This window comes from Haliotis rubra, unplaced genomic scaffold, assembly GCF_003918875.1.
Source record: "Haliotis rubra isolate DU_JTF1 unplaced genomic scaffold, ASM391887v1 Scf242, whole genome shotgun sequence".
Taxonomy (NCBI): domain Eukaryota; kingdom Metazoa; phylum Mollusca; class Gastropoda; order Lepetellida; family Haliotidae; genus Haliotis; species Haliotis rubra.
This window is the reverse complement of record NW_025766470.1, coordinates 576,373-599,593: the sequence shown is the minus strand read 5'-3', so window position 1 is coordinate 599,593 and position 23,221 is coordinate 576,373. Positions and strand designations below refer to the sequence as shown.

At 42.5% G+C, this 23,221-nt stretch overlaps 1 protein-coding gene across 1 annotated transcript; it reads right to left on the bottom strand.

Annotated features, from left to right (window-relative positions):
• Positions 1 to 330: 330 nt before the first annotated feature.
• Positions 331 to 22,811, bottom strand: LOC124278831 (protein O-mannosyl-transferase 1-like). Its single transcript, XM_046714606.1, has 20 exons — positions 22,743 to 22,811; positions 21,215 to 21,297; positions 19,267 to 19,448; positions 18,186 to 18,289; positions 17,909 to 17,959; positions 16,957 to 17,103; positions 16,551 to 16,659; positions 15,249 to 15,314; positions 12,204 to 12,297; positions 11,693 to 11,848; positions 10,423 to 10,655; positions 9,289 to 9,381; positions 8,263 to 8,359; positions 6,697 to 6,789; position 6,653; positions 6,439 to 6,552; positions 5,418 to 5,635; positions 4,333 to 4,459; positions 3,582 to 3,759; positions 331 to 946 (listed from the first exon to the last, which is right to left on the bottom strand). The coding sequence occupies exons 2-20, from the start codon at positions 21,278 to 21,280 to the stop codon at positions 766 to 768; spliced, it is 2,310 nt and encodes a 769-aa protein (XP_046570562.1). The 5' UTR covers positions 21,281 to 21,297; positions 22,743 to 22,811; the 3' UTR covers positions 331 to 765.
• Between the last annotated feature and the right edge of the window lie 410 nt (positions 22,812 to 23,221).

The window sequence follows — 23,221 nt, the reverse complement described above, 5'->3', positions numbered from 1 at the left end:
TCTCTATGACTGTTGTAAGTCCCATCTGTAACTATCTGTAACACAGACTTACGATAACTGTAATGGTAAGATCTCTATGACTGTTGTAAGTCCCATCTGTAACACAGACTTACGATAACTGTAACGCTAAGATCTCTATGACTGTTGTAAGTCCCATCTGTAACACAGACTTACGATAACTGTAATGGTAAGATCTCTATGACTGTTGTAAGTCCCATCTGTAACACAGACTTACGATAATTGTAACGCTAAGATCTCTATGAGTGTTAAAGTCCCATCTGTAACACTGACTTACGATAATTGTAACGCTAAGATCTCTACGACCCTTAAAAGTCCCATCTGTAACACTGACTTACGATAACTGTAATGCTAAGATCTCTATGAGTGTTTAAGTCCCATCTGTAACACTGACTTATGATAATTGTAACGCTAAGATCTCTACGACCCTTGTAAGTCCCATCTGTAACACTGACGATAATTGTAACGCTAAGATCTCTATGACGTTTGCAATTCCATCTGTAACAGACTTACGATAACTATAATGCTAAGATTTCTATGACTGTTGTAAGTTCCATCTGTAACACAGACTTACAATAATTGCACCTATTTTGGAGGCATGTCCTTTTATCACTTTTTGTTTCAAGGACTGTTCCAGGGTTTGACATCTGTATCCCTGGTTACTGAATATATTACATGTGTTATTGTTATGAGGTAAGTCCTCTATTATCTCGATGCATTTTGAGGTATGTCTCCCCATCCACCTTGTCACACCTTCCTTGCATGAACGAGGAAGTCCCACGACTCCTGCCACGTCAAGCGCTGTATGTCCTCCTCAGAAAGAGGCTGGTTCCCGTACGTAAATGGTGTCAGCAGATAGAAAGCATACACAGCACAGGCAAACAGTGCCGCTGTTGTATATGTGACTACAGATGATATTATTCTGTTTCTGAAAGAAAAAGGGTGAGAGTTTAACACTAAAATATTTTAGTTGTATCTGTGTATTTGATATAAACATTTTGGCAATGGCACAGTGCCCAGAGAGCAAGGATCTTAATAAAGGCAGACTGGGCATTAGAAAATTTGCAAGCACCAGATCCAGGCACAACTAAGGGACACAAATCTGTACATGAAATGAAAGGAGATTGAGGTGGAAAGGGGTTTAACAGAAAAGTATTTCAGTTATATGTTTGTTGAAACATATAATTCAGAGCCAGGATCATTACCAAGGCAGACCTGGTATAAAATCAACAATCACCAGATCCTGGTACAAGTAAGGGAAACAACTATGCAGATCTACAATGTTGGTACATACCTATGAGAATGGCAATTAACACGCCAGATGACAAGACAATAAACATACCTGAGCATATGACAATAAACATACCTCCGAGTATGACAATGAGCACATACCTGAGTGTATGACAATGAGCACATACCTGAGTGTATGACAATGAGCACATACCTGTGACCTGAGTGTATGACAATGAGCACATACCTGTGAGTGTGACAATAAAGGTATGCCAGAGATAATGAGACAACACATACCTGTGACTGTGACAATAAAGGTATGCCAGAGATAATGAGACAACACATACCTGTGACTGTGACAATAAAGGTATGCCAGAGATAATGAGACAACACATACCTGTGACTGTGACAATAAAGGTATGTCAGAGATAATGAGACAACACATACCTGTGACTGTGACAATAAAGGTATGTCAGAGATAATGCCAGAGAGACAACACATACCTGTGAGTGTGACAATAAAGGTATGCCAGAGATAATGAGACTACACACATACCTGTGACTGTGACAATAAAGGTATGCCAGAGATAATGAGACAACACATACCTGTGACTGTGACAATAAAGGTATGTCAGAGATAATGAGACAACACATACCTGTGACTGTGACAATAAAGGTATGCCAGAGATAATGAGACTACACACATACCTGTGACTGTGACAATAAAGGTATGCCAGAGATAATGAGACTACACACATACCTGTGACTGTGACAATAAAGGTATGCCAGAGATAATGAGACAACACATACCTGTGACTGTGACAATAAAGGTATGCCAGAGATAATGAGACAACACATACCTGTGACTGTGACAATAAAGGTATGCCAGAGATAATGAGACTACACATACCTGTGACTGTGACAATAAAGGTATGTCAGAGATAATGAGACTACACACATACCTGTGACTGTGACAATAAAGGTATGTCAGAGATAATGAGACAACACATACCTGTGACTGTGACAATAAAGGTATGTCAGAGATAATGAGACTACACACATACCTGTGAGTGTGACAATAAAGGTATGTCAGAGATAATGAGACAACACATACCTGTGACTGTGACAATAAAGGTATGTCAGAGATAATGAGACAACACACATACCTGTGAGTGTGACAATAAAGGTATGCCAGAGATAATGAGACAACACATACCTGTGACTGTGACAATAAAGGTATGCCAGAGATAATGAGACAACACATACCTGTGACTGTGACAATAAAGGTATGCCAGAGATAATGAGACAACACATACCTGTGACTGTGACAATAAAGGTATGCCAGAGATAATGAGAGATTACACACATACCTGTGACTGTGACAATAAAGGTATGCCAGAGATAATGAGACTACACACATACCTGTGACTGTGACAATAAAGGTATGTCAGAGATAATGAGACTACACACATACCTGTGACTGTGACAATAAAGGTATGCCAGAGATAATGAGACAACACATACCTGTGACTGTGACAATAAAGGTATGTCAGAGATAATGAGACAACACATACCTGTGACTGTGACAATAAAGGTATGTCAGAGATAATGAGACTACACACATACCTGTGACTGTGACAATAAAGGTATGTCAGAGATAATGAGACAACACATACCTGTGACTGTGACAATAAAGGTATGTCAGAGATAATGAGACTACACACATACCTGTGACTGTGACAATAAAGGTATGTCAGAGATAAGGAGACAACACATACCTGTGACTGTGACAATAAAGGTATGCCAGAGATAATGAGACAACACATACCTGTGACTGTGACAATAAAGGTATGCCAGAGATAATGAGACAACACATACCTGTGACTGTGACAATAAAGGTATGCCAGAGATAATGAGACAACACATACCTGTGAGTGTGACAATAAAGGTATGCCAGAGATAATGAGACGACACACATACCTGTGACTGTGACAATAAAGGTATGTCAGAGATAATGAGACAACACATACCTGTGACTGTGACAATAAAGGTATGCCAGAGATAATGAGACAACACATACCTGTGACTGTGACAATAAAGGTATGTCAGAGATAATGAGACAACACATACCTGTGAGTGTGACAATAAAGGTATGTCAGAGATAATGAGACAACACATACCTGTGACTGTGACAATAAAGGTATGTCAGAGATAATGAGACTACACACATACCTGTGACTGTGACAATAAAGGTATGTCAGAGATAATGAGACTACACACATACCTGTGACTGTGACAATAAAGGTATGCCAGAGATAATGAGACAACACATACCTGTGAGAAATATGAGACAGGTGGTCAATGAGGGCTGCCAGCACCAGGATCTTGAACACAACAGCTGGCAGGTAGTGATGGAGGAACAGCGTTCTGTCCACCAGGAAGAACGGAACATAGTACAACAGGTAGCCCCCAACCAGCAGTTCACCTTGGAACACAAAGTTATCCCACTCCGCTGAAACGCAAACAGTTCCAAAAGGTAACAAGAAAAGTCTCAAACATCAAGCTATTCATCTCTGCTGTTAACATACTTGTACATTAAACCAAGGATTTAACTTTCAGTAACTATTACTCCTAAGAACAGGCAGTCCATAAAGGCCTAAATAGGTGCATTCCTGGTACTTAAAACATGTCAGTACTGTATTCTTTACCACAGGATAATACTAGCTGTGCTCTCTTTCTTCTGAACAGGTTCAGGTTCAGGTTCAGGTTCAGGCAAGGCAGTTCAGTAAATAACAGAAATAACCCCAGATTTCCTTGTCAAATTATCTAAACACTGACTGACTGAGTATGGTTTTACGCCACTTTTAGCAATATTCCAGCAATATCACGGCGGGGGACACCAGAAATGGGCTTCACACATTGTACCCATGTGGGATTCGAACCCGGGTCTTCGGCGTGACGAGCCAACGCTCTAACCACTAGACTACCCCACCGCCCCAATAATCTAAACAAATGAAACATAAGAGTTGGGTGTTTACAGAATAAAACCAAATGGATTCATAAAACATCTGAGAAGAAAGCCTACCATCAGTGATGTCGTAGATGTTTCTCTGTCGCCGGAGTATATAGAACACTATGAGAGCGAGGTAGGTAGCCACACTGAGGGAAGCACACCACCACACCACCGGGTTGCCCAGCAGGTGAATCTGGGCCTGGAACAACACACACAGAAGTCTCAGTGCACAGCAACATCGTCCGATAGTATAGATGTATGGAGGAATGGGCGGCTGGAGGCAGTGAGGAAGGAAGTAGCTGTTTGGGGTCAGGTCAAGGCTGTTTGGGGTAGGTCGAAGCTGTTTGGGGTCAGGTCAAGGCTGTTTAGGGTAGGTCAAGGCTGTTTCGGGTCAGATCAAAACTTTTGGGGGTCAGATCAAGGCTGTTTGGGGGTCAGATCAAGGCTGTTTGGGGTCAGGTCAGGTCAAGGCTGTTTGGGGGTCAGTGCGAGGCTGTTTGGGATAGGTAGTGAAGGCTGTATCAGGGTCAGATCAAAAGCTGTTCAGGTCAAGGCTGTTTGGGGGTCAGGTTGGAGTCCAGGAGCAGTTAAATGAGGCAGTTTGTGGACAAGTTTGGCATGATGTTGAGATGATGTTAGATGGTGTTTAGATGAGGTTGAGATGAGGTTGGCATTTGGGAGCAGGCTGACACAGTTTCAGGTTGGTTTAGGGTCTGGTGGGGATCAGAGGTGGTATGCTCCAGGTTGGGCTGGAATCAGGTTCTGTTGGGGTAAGATTGGGGAACCAGGTGGGTTCTGTTTGGGTGGGTGGGTGTCATATGGAATCTGTACAATGTGAGCTGGGGGTCATGTGGTATCTGTCTCGGACCAAGAAAAATTCGACAAAACATTTCATTTGTCAGATACAATAAACACCATTGGATCCAACACATTGTCATAAATAATTAAGCCACCTTTATATGTAATGCCTTAGAAGACACATTACATGAATACAAAAAGAGATACAGCTGAATCAGCTATATAAAATACACCCAATACATAAATAACTTTCCACTAATGCTTCTGCTAAACATATTTGCAAAAACCTGCTGTGTTTCCCAAATAGAGTTATGTCAACTGTAGATTATTCTTTGTCATTCAGACCCTGTCCAACTTACATTAGAGGAGTGGCTCATCCAGTAAGCAATGTTTTTGCCCATGAAGGGCCACTCGGTGGGGTCGGAGCTGTACTTATGCTCCATCTCCGCATCCTGGTTAGAGAAGATCATCTTCATCTGCAGCTCCAGGAACTTGGACCAGAAGGACAGGTGGGTCGGCTCCAGGGGGATCATCTCGGACTGGCGGAGGTCCAGCGACTGCTTTTCCTTCTCAAGACCTGTCAAGGAAAGGGAGTTAGTTTGGTATAATGTCACATTCATGAACTATTTGTGCGACGACCAGCCAAACAGATGCCTGTCTAAAAAAGTTAACGCATTGGGGAGACTCACCAACATGGATATATTCTGACTAAACTAGAAACATTATCTGGACAAATCTGGGACTTAAATTCAAGATCACAGGTTTCTGGCATGCCTCATAAGTGACTGTTATAGACAAATGGTTGTTCGTTACTCTTGACGCAATGACACCTCGGGGGTGATGCATGCTGGGGAATTTGCGAGAAAACTGTCACGGTGCCTCATGTAACAGAAGATCAAAGTCAATATTACACTGAAACAACGTAAGTCCACTAGAACCAGGTTACCACACATAGCGATGCACTGCAAATTGTATCACTTACAATGATTATGCAATCTGTGTAGCCATCCGAAGTGGGGTGTACTCAGAATACCACATCTGACTCTCACTCAAGGGTCACATTGTTTCATGAAAACTCACACTGCACCAGTGCACTTGTGTATCATTATACCCTCATCAATGGCTTCTCTCATTCACTTAATTGAGCAACACATGTCCCAAGCTTTCATTCATTTGCGCCCCACATTACTCCAATGTCAGGGCAGTGGGGTAGCCCAGTGGTTAAAGCGTTCACTCCTCACGCCGATGATCCGGGTTTGATTCTCCACATGGGTACAATGTGTGAAGCCCATTTCTGGTTTCCCCCGCCGGGATATTGCTGGAATATTGCTAAAAGCGGCGTAAAACTATACTCACTCACACACAGACCACACAACTCACTCTTGGTGTAGCGATGCTCCTCTACATTCCAGATGGTGGCATCCTGGTTTACCACTCGGTCAGCTGCAACCTCCATCTGATGATGACCCCAGTCCGGCAGCTGCTTCCCGTTGTCTGTAACCATGGATACATACTTTGTCATAAAATACCGAAAATACCGAGTAATTCAGTTTGAATCAGGGGGAAATGTGATTTGTCCACACTCAAACTCAACCCTCCACATATTGACTTGAACCCAGTCTGCTTCACCTTCCTTACCTTGAGAGCTGTGGTCGTGTTGATGTGGATGAGTCGTACTTGGCTCTTGATGGTCTGCCACTTGTCGTCATTTCCTTCCTTGTTGGTGATAACCTGCAACAACAGTGGAGATGTAGTCTCACTGTCTCTCCTCATCCACAAAGGTAATAAAACAAATCACAATTTTGTGTTCTTGACCCGTGAAGATCCAAGTTAGAACTGGTCTTCAGTAACCCATGCTTGTCGTAAGAGGCAACTAACAGGATCTGGTGGTCAGGCTCGCTGACTTGGTTGACACATGTCACCATAATCCAATTGTGTGGATTGATGCTCATGCTGTTGATCACTGGATTGTCTGGTCCAGACTTGATTATTTACAGACCTCCGCCATATAGCTGGAATATTGCTAAGTGCGGTGTATTACATCAAACACACAAACACACACACTCATAAAATATTTTTTCAAAACCCTCCTTGCCCTCAAAGTCCTATTATGATAATTCTCATAAAGATTTTGCTTTCTTGGTTTTTCTATTTTGGGAAAAGCTTCTCAAATATTTTCAAAGTTTGATTTATTTCTTCTTTCCTCTCCTTAAAGAGACACTGATTTTATCCCGCCTGGATTACTGCAACAGTTTACTGTTTGGCATCTCTTCGTCTCAACTCCATCGTCTTCAGAAAATCCAGAACAAAGCTGCACGCATCATCACTCTCACCAGTCCTCGCTGTCACATCTCTCCCATTCTAAACTCTCTACACTGGCTCCGTATTCATGAAAGGATTGATTTCAAGATTCTCTGCCTCACCTATCAGTCTTTCTACAACTCAGGACCTTCCTACCTTCAAGACCTTCTGACACATTACTCTCCAGAAAGAACTCTACGCTCATCACAACAACTGTTACTTGCTGTCCCGAGCTACAATCTAAAATCATTTGGCTCAAGAACCTTTTCATATGCAGCAGCTTCTCTGTGGAACTCTCTCCCTATCGAGTTAAAATCATCTCCTTCCCTAAGTACATTCAAAACACGACTAAAGACTCATCTATTTCTCCGCTACAAGTGACTTCCAATCATCCGTACCTGCCAGCTGTATATAGTTTAACTTTTAACTTAAGCTCAGGAAGTGCTTTGAGCATATCCCTGTGACGTGGAAAGGCGGTATGTAAATGGCCTATTATTATTATTATAACATTGAACGAATCCCATTTCATTGCTATACACAGCTTATGTTTCCCTTCACAATTAACTGACAACACAACATGTTTTACATACAATGTACATACTCTCCGTACAATCAGTGTCACTTACTGTTAAACACTTTAGCTTCCAATATATCACAATATGTATCGCAATACAAGTACCTTTATCGAATATATAATTCATTTTATTTGCCAATAAACAGCCCTATCATGAATAATTACTTCAGTTAGAATAATTATTGGTGTATCATTTCATAATTTTAATCCACCAAACATGGAGAATTCCGGATAAATAGAATACATTTGACTACATTATTTTATGTTCAGTTTGCTGTTATGACTCTGGTTGACGGAATCTGTAACGAAAACTACAAACGTCCACTTACAACTCGCCATAGGTTCTGTGCCGGCATGGAGACATTGTAGTCGATGTAGCAGGTCACCTCCTGGTTCTGAGGCGTCACGGGTGCCGCAACATCATGGCTGAAGGCAGATCATCATTATTAGACATCTTGTACCATGAGTGAATATTTAGAAGATAAAGCTACTCTGTTTTCAATTTTGCGGTCCTTTATCGTTGATTTAAGACTGCTAAATGTTTAATTTAAAACCGAACGCGTTAGCGTGAGGATCATAGGATCTGAGAACCTGCAAACATAGCTTTCTGCTACAGCTAAGGGACACAACTCTGTACCAGGAGTAGTTGCGCATTAAATGACTAGACCACTCCTGTTTCTCATTAAATAATTAAATATCCAAAAGTCTGGGGGTATACATCTAGCCCATGTCTCAATCTAGAGACGAACTCAACAAATACACAAAGCGTAATTGAGCAAGTAACAGGAAAACAAGATGTAGAATGATCCACAACATCAATGTACCAGTACATCAGCCAAGGTATATTTGCCATGGAGTTATCTACCTTTGTACATTACCTGGATCCAATACCACCTATAGAGCAATCATTGAGGACTGACCATTTGATTTCAAAGGGTGGGGAAGGTTAAGTGCATGGCCTCTACCTTTCCTAACAATTTGTTCCAGAAAATACCAAACTAAATGTAAAGAAATTTTACATCAATGACATAGTTTGTCTCCAGGTGTCCAGAGAAGAGAGAAGGCGCTGTGGTTAAAACAAGGTGTTAGACTTCTTTCTTCAGAGTTTCATAAAGTAGCTTACCACAAACCCCGGAACTCCTTGTGAAATATTAAATGGCTGCTTCCTGAGGAAAAATCAGTAGTGCAACAACCAACACGGAAAGTTTTTTCTGATTTCGCTAAATCTGAATACTTGCAAGCACAAAATCTGAATACTTGCAAGCACAAAATCTTTACACTCACTGCCTGATTATGACATCTTCAATATTTTGACTTGTATTTCCAAATTTCCAAATGTTACAAAACAAAGTCACCTGTTGAGTGCCCTGCTTGACATGCCGTGGACCAGTTGTACGATGTCGCCATCTTTTACAGGCTGCGGCTTCTCATCAACCACCAGGCTGTCTCTACAACAGGAAGAGAGGATGCATTTGATTTGACTAGGTACCATAGTAGCCATGGTCCACCATCAATATAAGGTGTGATGATAAGGGGTATAACCTCAGGGTTTAAGATCATTACTCGTGTGTGTGTGTGTGCGTGCGTCGATGCGTGTGCATGCATGGCGTGTGGGTGTGGTATTATAGTAGTGTGTGTGTGTGTGTGCTTGTGTGTATAGTGCTTGTGTAGTAGTAGTGTGCGCATGTGTGTGTGCATGCATGCATGCATGTGCGTGTGTGCACATGTGTAGTAGTAGTGTGTGTGTATTATTGTGTGCCGCGTGCGTAATGTAGCATGCAGTGCGTGTGTAGTGATATAGTGTAGTGTGTGTGTGTGTGTGCGTGGCGTAGTAATAGTAGTAGTAGTGTGTGTGTGCGCATGTGTGCGTAGCAGTAGCATGTAGCAGTGTAGCGTGTAGTGTAGTATAGTAGTGTGTGTGCGTGAAGTGAGCGTGTGTGTGTGCGTGTGTGTAGTATTATAGTAGTAGTGTATAGTAGTGTGTGGTTGTGCGTGTAGTAGTATAGTAGTGTGTTTGTGCATGGCTGTGCATGCATGTGTGTGCACATCGCGGTGTGTGTGTGTAGTGTGTGTGCGTGCACATGGGTGCATGTGTGTGTGTGTAGTATGTATAGTGTGTGTGTGTGGTTGTTGCGGTGTGTGTAGTATAGTAGTAGTAGTGTGTGTGTGTGTGTGTGTGTGTGTGTCTGTCTGCCTGTCTGTCTGTCTGCCTATCACTCTCTGTGTGTTGAGAGGGGGTTGGGGTCAGCTTGTTTTCATCTGGAGTAATGCCGTTATCACATTCCATGAAGTACACCAGTGTACCATGAATCCCTACACAAACACAGTACACAGAAAACCAGCGAACATTTCCAGAATTTATCCCATTATTCCCAAGCACTGGAAGGGAAACAAGAAGATGCATCTTTAAGTCCTTTAAGCCACAAGGACCGAACCAACAACATGCCGTCCATGAAATGAGCACCAGTCCCTCTTCCAGCATAACTCACCTGTCGGGATGCTTAACGATCCACCAGTTGTTGACGTCTTTGAATATATAACATGTGACCTGCTGCTGGTGGCTGCTGCCACGCCCATCAGGGTATTTGATTGGATAAACAGTCTGGTGAGAGTGTAACCAACATGGCCGCCCTGGCACGTTATCATGTGTGTGACGGAGGGTAATCTGGGAACCGTACGCCACATAGAGAGGTTGTCCCTTGGTTAATGTTGCCAAACCTCCCTGGAAATAAAATGGGAAGCATACATGGAATTTGCTATGCAACTACAGAAATGAAAGGAAAGCAATTTCATTCAAACCAGGTCTTTTATTCAATTTCAATTCCTCTGACACTTCACGTATTTTCTTCAAACTTCCCAGTAAGAAGGACAGTCCACCATATCTGATTTCTGTTCCTCAATAACAAACTTAAGAGGCCAGTTCTGAATGCAACTAATAAAGTCCATGCCTTTTTATTGCTGTGGGTATTTTATAAACTGTTGGCACTGACCAACATGACATTAGGCATTGTGAGGTTTTCATGGGGTAACAGCTGTTGTCATTAGAGCTTAGGAAGAAAACAGACATATTTCACCTCCAGACTGGCGTGGATTGCATTTGTCAAACTGTTGTCACTGAGCAACATAACATCTTGACATTTTTGGGGGGCAAACATATGAAGATCTGGGTTATAACTGATCTTCAGTAACCCATGTTTGTCATAACAGGCAACTAACAGGATCGGGTGGTCAGGCTCGCTGACTTGTTTGACACATGTCATCGTATCCTCCCAATTGCGTAGATCGATGCTCATGATGTTTATCATTGGATTGTCTGGTCCAGACTTGATTATTTACAGACCACCGCTATATAGCTGGAATATTGCTGAATGTGCGTAAAACTAAAAATAACTAAACCTGCAGAGGTTTCCAATTCTTTGAAGAGAGTCGTCCTTGGGGGTAGGGCCGCCCACCTCCCCGCAATTCTGTTCACTGATTTATTCAGCAGAAGGAATGATGATACGGGCCTAGGTGCTTACCTAGTTGGCTGTGCATGCGTAGCAGGGAGGTAACTCCACGTGGTGGGGGCCGTATAATAGATAAAAAAGATTTTATTTATTGTACAATATTTTATTAAAACATTGATACAACTGTCACAGGACATTTTCAGCCGCAGAAAAAGCATATATGTACCCCAAGGACGATCTCTCTGAAAAAGAATCACTCTCTTTTTGTGGGGTAACAACATTTGAGTTTACAAAGAAAACAGACATATCTCACCTCCAGACTAGCTTGAAAGGCACTTGTCATGATGTTGTCATGTGGCCCTGCCTTGGTGAGAAAGGAGAGGTGGCAGAAGAACATGGCAATGTATGCAGCAGCCGGGACGGCCATGACAAACATCACTCTGGCAACCAGGTGCTTTGTTAGAGAAATCTGAATAAAACACAAATGTTGTATAGACCAGTACGAAGCATCAAACGTCAAAGCAATTATAATTTCATTAATTTTTCATTTATAACAAAAGCACATTCTAAAGACTTTTATCCAATGTTGCTATGACGTTTTGACCCTTCATCTCTACAACGTCAGTTTAACAGAAAATGTTGCTAGGCATTGCCTTGGAGACTGTGAGGAATCCAGTGTACACCTTAAAGCATCCTTATAGGTGAGCATCAGGCTGGGTACGAACAAACATCCTTTTGTTATGACTTGGGATGCCACGCCCAGAGATTCCGATACTGTCATCCTAAACACTATCAAGGGACAAGAGTTTTGTAATCGACCTCACCTCTGATCTGGAAAATTCAGACAACATATTCCAGTAGTCCTTGAAGATGTGAAACAACACAAGCACCGATGTGAAGAAACCCACATACTTGATGCTGAAACAGATTTTACTGATAATTACTTGGTTACCATGGTTACTGGATCCTTCCATCTACAATACAATATTTTTCTTCAGCTTTTTGGTGTTGTAATAAGAAACATCAGCCTTTGTGGGAAGGGAAGTAACTCTATTGCTTGTCATTATTATGTTCCTGTTTGAGTTGGTTAATATATTTTTAGATCACCAAATATCTTAACATGGCTTTTGGTACAGGGTTCGCTACTTTAAGTACAAATGTGTTGACTGTCTCACTGTCTGTCTGATTGTGTGTCTCAGTCTGTCGTCTCATTCACTCAATACCTATCTGTCTGTCTCACTCCTGCCTGTCTGCCAATATGTCTGTCCTCACTACCTGTCTCACTTTCTGTCTCTCTCATCATCCATCTGGCTTACTATATTTTCTCACTGTCTGTCTGTCTCCTGATTGTCCCCCTAACTGTCTGTCTCTCTCACTACCCGTCTGTCTCACTGTATTGACTCGTTGTCTGTCTATCTCACTGTCTGTCTGTCTCACTGGATTGTCTCACTAACTGTCTGGCTCACTGTCTGTCTGTCTGACTCACTGTATTGTCTCTCTAGGAGTCTGTCTGTCTCACTGTCTGTCTGTCTGTCTGTCTGTCTATGTATTGTCTCTCTGGGAGTCTGTCTATCTCACTGTATTGTCTCACTGTCTGTCTGTCTCACTGTCTGTCTGTCTCACTGTATTGTCTCACTGGGAGTCTATCGGTCTCACTGTATTGTCTCACTGTCTGTCTGTCTCACTGGATTGTCTCACTAACTGTCTGGCTCACTGTCTGTCTGTCTGACTCACTGTATTGTCTCTAGGAGTCTGTCTGTCTCACTGTCTGTCTGTATCAATGTCTTGTCTCACGAACTGTCGGGCTCACTGTCTGTCTGTCTGTCTGTCTGTCTATGTATTGTCTCTCTGGGAGTCTGTCTATCTCACTGTATTGTCTCACTGTCTGTCTGTCTCACTGTCTGTCTGTCTCACTGTATTGTCTCACTGGGAGTCTATCGGTCTCACTGTATTGTCTCACTGTCTGTCTGTCTCACTGGGAGCCTCTGTCTGTCTGTCTGTCAGTCTCACTGTATTGTCTCACTGTCTGTCTGTCTCACTGACTGTCTGGCTCACTGTCTGTCTCACTCCATTGTCTCATTGACTATCTCACTGTATTGTCTCACTGGGAGACTCTCACTGTCTGTCTGTCTGTCAGTCTCACTGTATTGTCTCACTCTCTGTCTGTCTCACTGACTGTCTGTCTCACTCCATTGTCTCATTGACTATCTCACTGTATTGTCTCACTGTCTGTCTCTGTCTGTCTGGCTCACTGATGGCCTGTCTCACTGTATTGTCTCACTGTCTGTCTGGCTCACTGATGGCCTGTCTCACTGTATTGTCTCACTGTCTGTCTGGCTCACTGATGGCCTGTCTTACTGTATTGTCTCACTGTCTGTCTAACTCACTGATGGCCTATCTCACTGTCTGTCTGGCTCACTGATGGCCTGTCTCACTGTATTGTCTCACTGTCTGTCTAACTCACTGATGGCCTATCTCACTGTATTGTCTCACTGTCTGTCTGGCTCACTGATGGCCTGTCTCACTGTATTGTCTCACTGTCTGTCTGGCTCACTGTATTGTCTCACTGTCTGTCTGGCTCACTGATGGCCTGTCTCACTGTATTGTCTCACTGTCTGTCTCGCTCACTGATTGCCTGTCTCACTGTATTGTCTCACTGTCTGTCTGGCTCACTGATGGCCTGTCTCACTGTATTGTCTCACTGTCTCTCTGGCTCACTGATGGCCTGGCTCACTGTATTGTCTCACTGTCTGTCTGGCTAACTGATTGCCTGTCTCACTGTATTGTCTCACTGTCTGTCTGGCTAACTGATTGCCTGTCTCACTGTATTGTCTCACTGCCTGTCTGTCTCACTGTATTGTCTCACTGTCTGTCTGGCTCACTGATGGCCTGTCTCACTGTATTGTCTCACTGTCTGTCTGGCTCACTGATGGCCTGTCTCACTGTATTGTCTCACTGTCTGTCTAACTCACCGATGGCCTGTCTCACTGTATTGTCTCACTGTCTGTCTGGCTCACTGATGGCCTGTCTCACTGTATTGTCTCACTGTCTGTCTCTGTCTGTCTGGCTCACTGATGGCCTGTCTCACTGTATTGTCTCACTGTCCGTCTGGCTCACTGATGGCCTGTCTCACTGTATTGTCTCACTGTCTGTCTGGCTCACTGATGGCCTTTCTCACTGTATTGTCTCACTGTCTGTCTGTCTCACTGTATTGTCTCACTGTCTGTCTGGCTCACTGATGGCCTGTCTCACTGTATTGTCTCACTGTCTGTCTGGCTCACTGATGGCCTTTCTCACTGTATTGTCTCACTGTCTGTCTGTCTCACTGTATTGTCTCACTGTCTGTCTGGCTCACTGATGGCCTGTCTCACTGTATTGTCTCACTCCTGTTTCACTAACTGTGTGTGTCGCTGTTGGTCTCATTGTCTGACTCACCTGAATGTGCAGGTGAAGGCCAGCCCACACAAACAGAGCCAGCACCACCACTGTATTGTCTCACTGACTGTCTTACTGTCTGACTCACCTGAATGTGCAGGTGAGCGCCAGCCCACACAAACAGAGCCAGCACCACCACTGTATTGTCTCACTGACTGTCTTACTGTCTGACTCACCTGAATGTGCAGGTGAGCGCCAGCCCACACAAACAGAGCCAGCACCACCACTGTATTGTCTCACTAACTGTCTGTCTGACTCACCTGAATGTGCAGGTGAGCCAGCCAGCTGTACACACAAACAGAGCCAGCACCACCACTGTATTGTCTCACTAACTGTCTGTCTGACTCACCTGAATGTACAGGTGGCCAGCCCACACAAACAGAGCCAGCACCACCACTGTATTGTCTCACTGACTGTCTAACTGTCTGACTCACCTGAATGTGCAGGTGAGCGCCAGCCCACATAAACAGAGCCAGCACCACCACTGTACACTGAACTCCCTGAAACACAGACAACACAGGTGTACTCATAGATAGAGGGAACTGATAATCAATCAATGCCAAGATGTCATGCCAACAGTTAATATTGATGTAATCCTACAGTAGCATCAGTATCTACAGAGATCTAAAATAAACAAAACACTGCCCCTTTTAATTATTAACTTTCCCTTTTTTTATCTGATATCAATCTAGTACCTTTCATCATCAGTACCATCATCATTACCACCATAGGTACAACGTTAACGTAACTGTAAAACTGTCCTTTAAAGGGACACTGAAAACACTGAATACACATGTTCCATGTCCCAACTGTGCATGTGTGCGTGTGTCTGCAATCACTGTCATTGTGTCAGTATCCACCTGTCATTGTGTCAGTACCCACCTGTCATTGTGTCAGTACCCACCTGTCATTGTGTCAGTACCCACCTGTCATTGTGTCAGCACCCACCTGTCATTGTGTCAGTACCCACCTGTCATTGTGTCAGTACCCACCTGTCATTGTGTCAGTACCCACCTGTCATTGTGTCAGTACCCACCTGTCATTGTGTCAGTACCCACCTGTCATTGTGTCAGTACCCACCTGTCATTGTGTCAGTACCCTGTCATTGTGTCAGCACACATACCCACCTGTGTGTCAGTACCCACCCTGTCAGTACCCACCTGTCATTGTGTCAGTACCCACCTGTCATTGTGTCAGTACCCACCTGTCATTGTGTCAGTACCCACCTGTCATTGTGTCATTGTAGGTACCCACCTGTCATTGTGTCACTACCCACCTGTCATTGTGTCAGTACCCACCTGTCATTGTGTCAGTACCCACCTGTCATTGTGTCAGTACCCACCTGTCATTGTTTCACTACCCACCTGTCATTCTGTCTTTGCCCATCTGTCATTGTGTCACCCACCTGTCATTGTGTCAGTACCCACCTGTCATTGTGTCAGTACCCACCTGTCATTGTGTCAGTACCCACCTGTCATTGTGTCAGTACCCACCTGTCAATTGTGTCAGTAAGTTCCCACCTGTCATTGTGTCAGTACCCACCTGTCATTGTGTCAGTACCCACCTGTCATTGTGTCAGTACCCACCTGTCATTGTTTCAGTACCCACCTGTCATTGTGTCAGTACCCAACTGTCATTGTGTATGCACCCTCCTGTCATTGTGTCACTACGCACCTGTCAATGTGTTAGTACCTGTCAGTATGTTAGTACCCGCCTGTCATTTTTTCAGTACCCACCTGTGTGTGAGATTCCTGAACTTGAGGTAGCTGAGCACGGCGAGACAGGAGAAGAAGATGAGCATGCCTTCCATCAGCATGAACCTCGACTGAACCAGCAGGGCATTGTCTGAACAAATAACATTGACCTTATGACACACAGAGTTCATCCTGATACATACAAAGTTCATCCTGAACCCATATGAAGGAAAACTTTCGACAACTATAACCATCGTTATATTATTTTAAGTTTTCAACCAAAAAACTCTGAAAGGAAACTTAATAACAAAAGACACCTGAACCTCTGATTAGTGGTGTTTAACATTATCAGTGATAGTAGGAGATGGATTAACTAGGACTGACCATGGTAACTGAGGCCAACCAAACTAACTACTCCACAGCTATCTGGTATAACACACTCACTTACCCAGCAGCACGAAGGCACCGGCTAGCAGAGCTGCCCAGCGAGACAGACCCAGCTCCACAGCTATCTGATACACCAGCGGTACTATGAGACTGCCCAACACAGCGGGAATTAAACGCAACTGCAGAACAGGAACATTGTCTGGGTACTCTGTAAACAAGTAAAATTAGTTAAAACCCCTGCCTTGTCAGAGTTCAAGAATTCCCTGCCACCCTTAGTAATTTACTCGTTACTTTATGACTAGAACATTGCTACCATGCGTGTTTCTTGTGTATCATCATTAATGCCCCACCCAGCAATATCCCAGATATATAACAACAGTCTGTAACAAGAGTCATCAGTAGATGACAAATCCCCCCGGCCCCCACATATTTGAAAGGACAAATCATCTGACAGTCTAAAAAAATCAAGCTGGACTTTAAATTGCTAAGTCCAAATCGTTTCCATGGAAATCATGACAAATAAAAATGCCAAACATCTGTAAATAACAAAAGGCACCACTTCAAGATCTGTTTGATATATCGGCTAACTTTTGTTGAATGATAGTGAAAGGTTTTAGAGTTGTGCTCCGGAAATGAAGCCCACCCCTCCCTTTTGAGACTAAATCCAACATGTTTCAATGGAAATCAAAAAAAAATAAAAATAAAAATGACACCACAAAAATTTGTTGAAAATAGGAAAAGGCACCATTTTTTAGGTTCTCTTTGATATATCTACCATGTTTTGTTGAAGAATATTGAACGAATCATACATTTTTCAGTTATGCTCCTGGAACAAAATGATGCCGGGGGCATAAAAATCAAGTCTGGTACAAACAGGTGATTGATATCATGAGCAATGCAGTGGAGTGTGTTTACCGAGTCACAGAGCCTCACCACCTGATCTCACACTAATAGACAGGAGTCCTACTCAAGCCAACAATCCCACCCAAACAAGCATGACCACCCATCAATACCTGATCCAATTCTGTCAAAGCTGACATTGCCTTCAAATCCTGAGTAGCTTCCTGTAAATTAAAGCACAGCATTACATGGCATTGAATGTCAGAATGAAGCACTGCAAAACAAATCTAAGTCAATTCATCATTTTTATCTACTCTGTCACTCTATTTCCAATCACTGATCACGATGAAAAGATGAACGAAGGTTGATAGTTCAGCTGATTCGTAATTCTAACCCGGATCTTTAAACCTTAAGGAAATGCCAATACATCATCATCTAGTCTTGAGTTACCTGCAGCAGCAAGGAGCATCTTCCCCAGTGGAGGGTGGATGTCAAAGAAGAACACATTCCTCAGAATCAAGGACACAAACTTGGCAAAATGCAATTCATCAAATCTGAAAAATAATCAGCAACAGCAATCTGTCAGCAACAGACTATATCATGTATTGTTATTAGTTCAGCTTGGACCAGACAAACCAGTGGTTGATAGTATGAGTGAGTGAGTGTGTTTAGTTTTCACACTGCACTCAGCAATATTCCAGCTATATGGCAGTGGTCTGTAATTATTCGAGTCTGGACCAGACAATCCAGTGAACAACAGAATGAGCAGTGATCTACGCAATTGGGACACGATGACAAGTGTTAATCAAGTCAGTGAGTCTGTTAGTCGCCTCTTACGACAAGCATGAGTTACTGAAGACCAGTTCTAATCCGATCTTCACGGGTCTACTCAGTTTGGATTGATTATGAACAATACAGGGATTCTGAAGATTTTCCTAATCATCATCTCAGCTCTTAAGACAGAAACAACTTTCACATCTAACAAACACTGTTTCAGGTATAACTCTTCATGTTTGGGCTAACAATTTCAGATGTGTTCACATTCTAGCATACTCACTGACTGTGATCCACAATGTCCTAAAGATCCTTTTCAAAATTTGTAATGAAAGTCGTATGAATATTAATATGAGCATGAACATGTCCTGACTAAGAAACTATTCTTCCTTGACATAATTGAATCACAGGCAGAAAGTATTTGTGTCATGCTTGAAACACTGACTAATAAAATATTCTATCACCAAAAAAAAAATCATGTATATTTACTTTATGCATTGGTTGGTTGTTTACATAATTACTATGAGATCACATTATGAGTGAGTGAGTGAGTTTAGTTTTATACCACTTTCAGCAATATTCCAACAATATCACAGCAGGGGACACCAGCAATGGGCTTCACACATTTACCCATGTGAGGAATCGAACCCAGGGCCTTTGACGTGATGAGTGAACGCTTTAACCACTAGACTACCCAACCGCCATGAGGTCACATTATGGAAAATGGAGGTGCGCAGAAATTTGAAGCATGTCTTACACAACAGCTCTGGGTAGCCCCAGCTGCCAGGTCCGTGTTGCCAAGGAGACAGCTGTGAGAATGAACTGCATGACATCACACTCCAGCTGTACAGTGAAGGGTTTGTTTCGGGGTCTGGGAGTCGACTCAAGGGCAGAACAGTCACTGACAGTCACTTCACCGGGAATAGGAGCTCCATCACCCTGGAACAAAACATTAGTGATGGTTATTGCTCATAACATGCAGATCGATAATTGGAGCTCAAAAATAATGGGACACAATCATAACATTGTGCAAACGAAACAGGCACCAATAATACTACGATTATGACGATCGAGGACACTCCCTGTTGAAACAATATAGTTTTACGAGTAAGGAAACTGCAGCAGTTGTTTATGTCTTGAATTAACAAACATAAGAATAAGAAACATAAGCATAAAGATGAGGAGGAGAGTTTTATGGATGAAAACTTCTCCATTATGAGAAACACAGCATTTCGGAGTATATCCTTACTCCTTCATCAATGCTGGGAGGCAGAGAGCATACATATGTACATGTAAGAATAACAAAACTAATAAGATGACAAAGTTGAAGGCTAAATCAGGGAAACCAACAGTTAACTGATCTTTGTGTTCTTATTACTTTTGTTGTTCTGACATGTACATATATAGTCGGGCCAAAGGGAGATAACTTTGGACTATTTAACTATTTAGACTACTGCCCCCAAAGAATACCCCATCACAATTCAGAAGACATTCGTGGGAGAAACACCAGGAGAAACAAACATATATTCAGCAGAGTATTGAATAGACTGTAGCTTGCTTACTACTGGGATAGAATTTACAATAGCCCACAAGTACAATTCATTTCACTGATGCTGAAATACTGACGGCTGGTAGACTTTGTTAATTTTAAGTGAGTTCCTGTTTGTTATCACTATTCAGTGAGTGAGTGAGTGAGTTTAGTTTTACAACACTTTTACTTAGCAATATTCCAGCAATATCACGGCGGGGGATACCCCAAATGGGCTTCACACATTGTGAGGTGAGGTGAAATTGGGTTAAATGTCGTACTTGAGAATATTTCGCTCATATGATGACATGCATGCGCGTGTATGTGTATGTGCGGCTGCTTGTACTAGCCCAGACTGAAGCTGGTTTTATAGTGCTAGCCCACTGAGATACCATGCCGCAGTGAAGCATGAATACCCCACTCAGACACATTATACTGACTCCGAGCCGACCAGTCCTTGTTGTACCCATTAATGCCGAGCGCCAGGCAGGGACCAACAAGTACCATATTTTAACGTCTTTTGGTATGACGCGGTCGGTGATCGAACCCGCGACCTTCCGCTCTCCGGGCGGACGCTCTAACCACTACACGACGGAAGGCGGTTTTCACACATTGTACCTATGTGGAGAATCAAGCCCAGGTCTTCAGCGTGACGAGCAAACGCTTTACCACTAGGCTACCCCACCGCCCCTTATCACTATTCAGGCTAGCAGACATTCTCAGTAGATCCATCCCTGTTGACACTAGTGTTGGGAATAGGAAACCAAGTCCACTATCGATTATCGGAGGATTGTGGTGAACGATTATCAATTATAATCCAATATTCCTAAACTTTCATGAACAGTAAGTCCTTCAATCACTGTTCCTGCAATAATCAGAGTCACTGTTCCAAGTCAGTTCCTCATCATTCTGTTTTCCAGCTGAAGTCTGTGTTCTTTGTACACAAAATATTAACATGCACTGTGTGCAAGTTGATATACATGAGAGGTTGCATTTAGCAGTTTCAGGTTGCACCAGTGCAAGTTCTAAATGCTTAAATTGAGCCCTGGTTTTCTAGGCATACCTGGGGCCAAACTGTGGACCATAAATTGTGGTATCTTAGACCACTGGGCCACCCTAACCCGATATCAGTCAGTAACTAGTGCTCAGCTCAGACATTCAACAGCAGTGTGATTACCTGATCTCGTCTGCCTAGAGACACTGAATCTGTTTCTTCACCATGTTCACTGCTCAGCTGCTCCATCTTTGATTTGTCAGACTCTGAAACAAACAAGGACACACATCATGAGAGGCCAATACACTAAACCAGAACTGATCTTCAGCAACCCATTCTTGTTGTAATAATGTCATTATTTTCTTCAATTCAAAGGTATTTTAGAACATGGAAAAAGTACTGACACATTACATTCAACACGTTCATTGCAATAATTATCTCTAACTCAAAGCAACTCTAAATGGAGCATGGTCCTGATCACACTGGCTTGAAACACACGGCTACAACATTGTACAAGAAACTCATGACTCATGAACATGAACTAACATAAGAGGGAACATCCAATCATTCCCCCTGCAGTGGACAATGAATGATGAAAGTATCTTCCCACACAACAAATAATATTGTTGGTATACATGTATTGTCTGCTGTGGTGATAGGTAAGAATACCACAGTTAGGCCTTCAGCTTTATCCACTTTGATCATTATTAACATGCATCAAGAAACAGCAAAAGACAGAAAAATACTAAGAGCTGTTTCCCCTATTTCTACTTCACATGAAAAGTATCATGAATGGTCATAGCTTGGTGTCATACATCATTATTTCAAAATACAACATTGCAGTTGGTTTGTACCATATTCAATATCAGAAATCTGGCAATCTGAGACAGGAACATAAGTAATGCTTACATGATACTGTGAAATAGTAGAACGGGTCCAAGTCATTATGAATCTGACATCAACGTGTAAGGTAATATAGATAGTGTCATGGTGGATTTGTTTTGTACTCACACAGATTGCGTCCCATACCTGCTAGTTTCTGCATTACCATGACTACAAGGCTTTGTGATCATGATCATGATGATGGAGTATTTTGACCCAGTGTTAAATTAGTTTGGGAATTGTAAATACCAGTTGACATCTAAACAAGTATAAATGAACCCATCCTGAGAATGTAGCATGGAGTCATCTCAATCCATCACCGGGACAGATGCATGACCTAGCCTAACCTGTATTTCTTGTTCTTACAACAAATGTCAGCAAAACAACAAACAAGCCATTTGATCATGTGACATTGACTCAAAGTGTGGTACAGACAGGTCCACATAAACATCAAGTTAAAATGACGACATATATTAACATACAGATCCAGTAATTTTAAACTTTAAACATGTTAGATCTAAACCTTGCCTCAAAATACGTACGGTATCACACCTGCTGCCTGAATTTTTTTTAAATCGTGAACACACTCAGGAGTAAAGGTCGCACTGAAGGGGTATGGTTATATTTCTTATGTTCATATGAACTGAAATACACCTGTCAACTACCATGAATAAGTAAATGACATAATGAGGATACGTTGACAGGTGGATGCAGATGACGTTGGACTCTTCTACGATGTCTACTGTCTGGGATGAAAACCTCAGCAAATACACACAAATGTCGACATAGAATCAATTCATGAATATGAAAAAACGTGAAACATTTATACCCTGTTCTAAATAACTCCCAAGTGTCGATCTTCTCAAGTGCGGTTGCAACTCTACTTGATGGTCGTGATTGGCTTCCATGGGAGGTAACTCTAAATTCGCGAGTCAGTTGCCAACCACAATTAAATATTTTACAGTGACCGAACAGAGATTGACAGACACATTTACGACTCAAACGTAAAAATGAAATTTCACGTAAAATAACATTACACGAGGCCAGCGTATACTGTTATATCATTCTGCAACAATAACACGATCCCATGGATATGCTGTAGAAAGTTCCTGTTCTGGGGTTATTCTATTAATAGTTTATGGGGCTCCGTTTAAGGTTACATATTCGGTTTTATATTGAACACAGTCTACAAAGTACAAATACATGTTACAATGCTAAGAGACTGATAATGTATGATGGTGATGGGTGGGATGATATTCCATTATCATGTTTGCCGACCTCCGATATATTGTGACATGCCCTACCCCC

What these genes read in the sequence shown, in the direction of transcription:
- LOC124278831 (XM_046714606.1), bottom strand. Translation starts at nt 21,280, where the DNA reads ATGGAGCAGCTGAGCAGTGAACATGGTGAAGAAACAGATTCAGTGTCT. An exon ending in CTCTAGGCAGACGAGATCAG is followed by an intron (nt 19,449 to 21,214) that starts GTAATCACACTG and finishes GTTTTGTTCCAG; the next exon opens with GGTGATGGAGCTCCTATTCC. An exon ending in CGGTGCCTTCGTGCTGCTGG is followed by an intron (nt 16,660 to 16,956) that starts GTAAGTGAGTGT and finishes TTATTTGTTCAG; the next exon opens with ACAATGCCCTGCTGGTTCAG.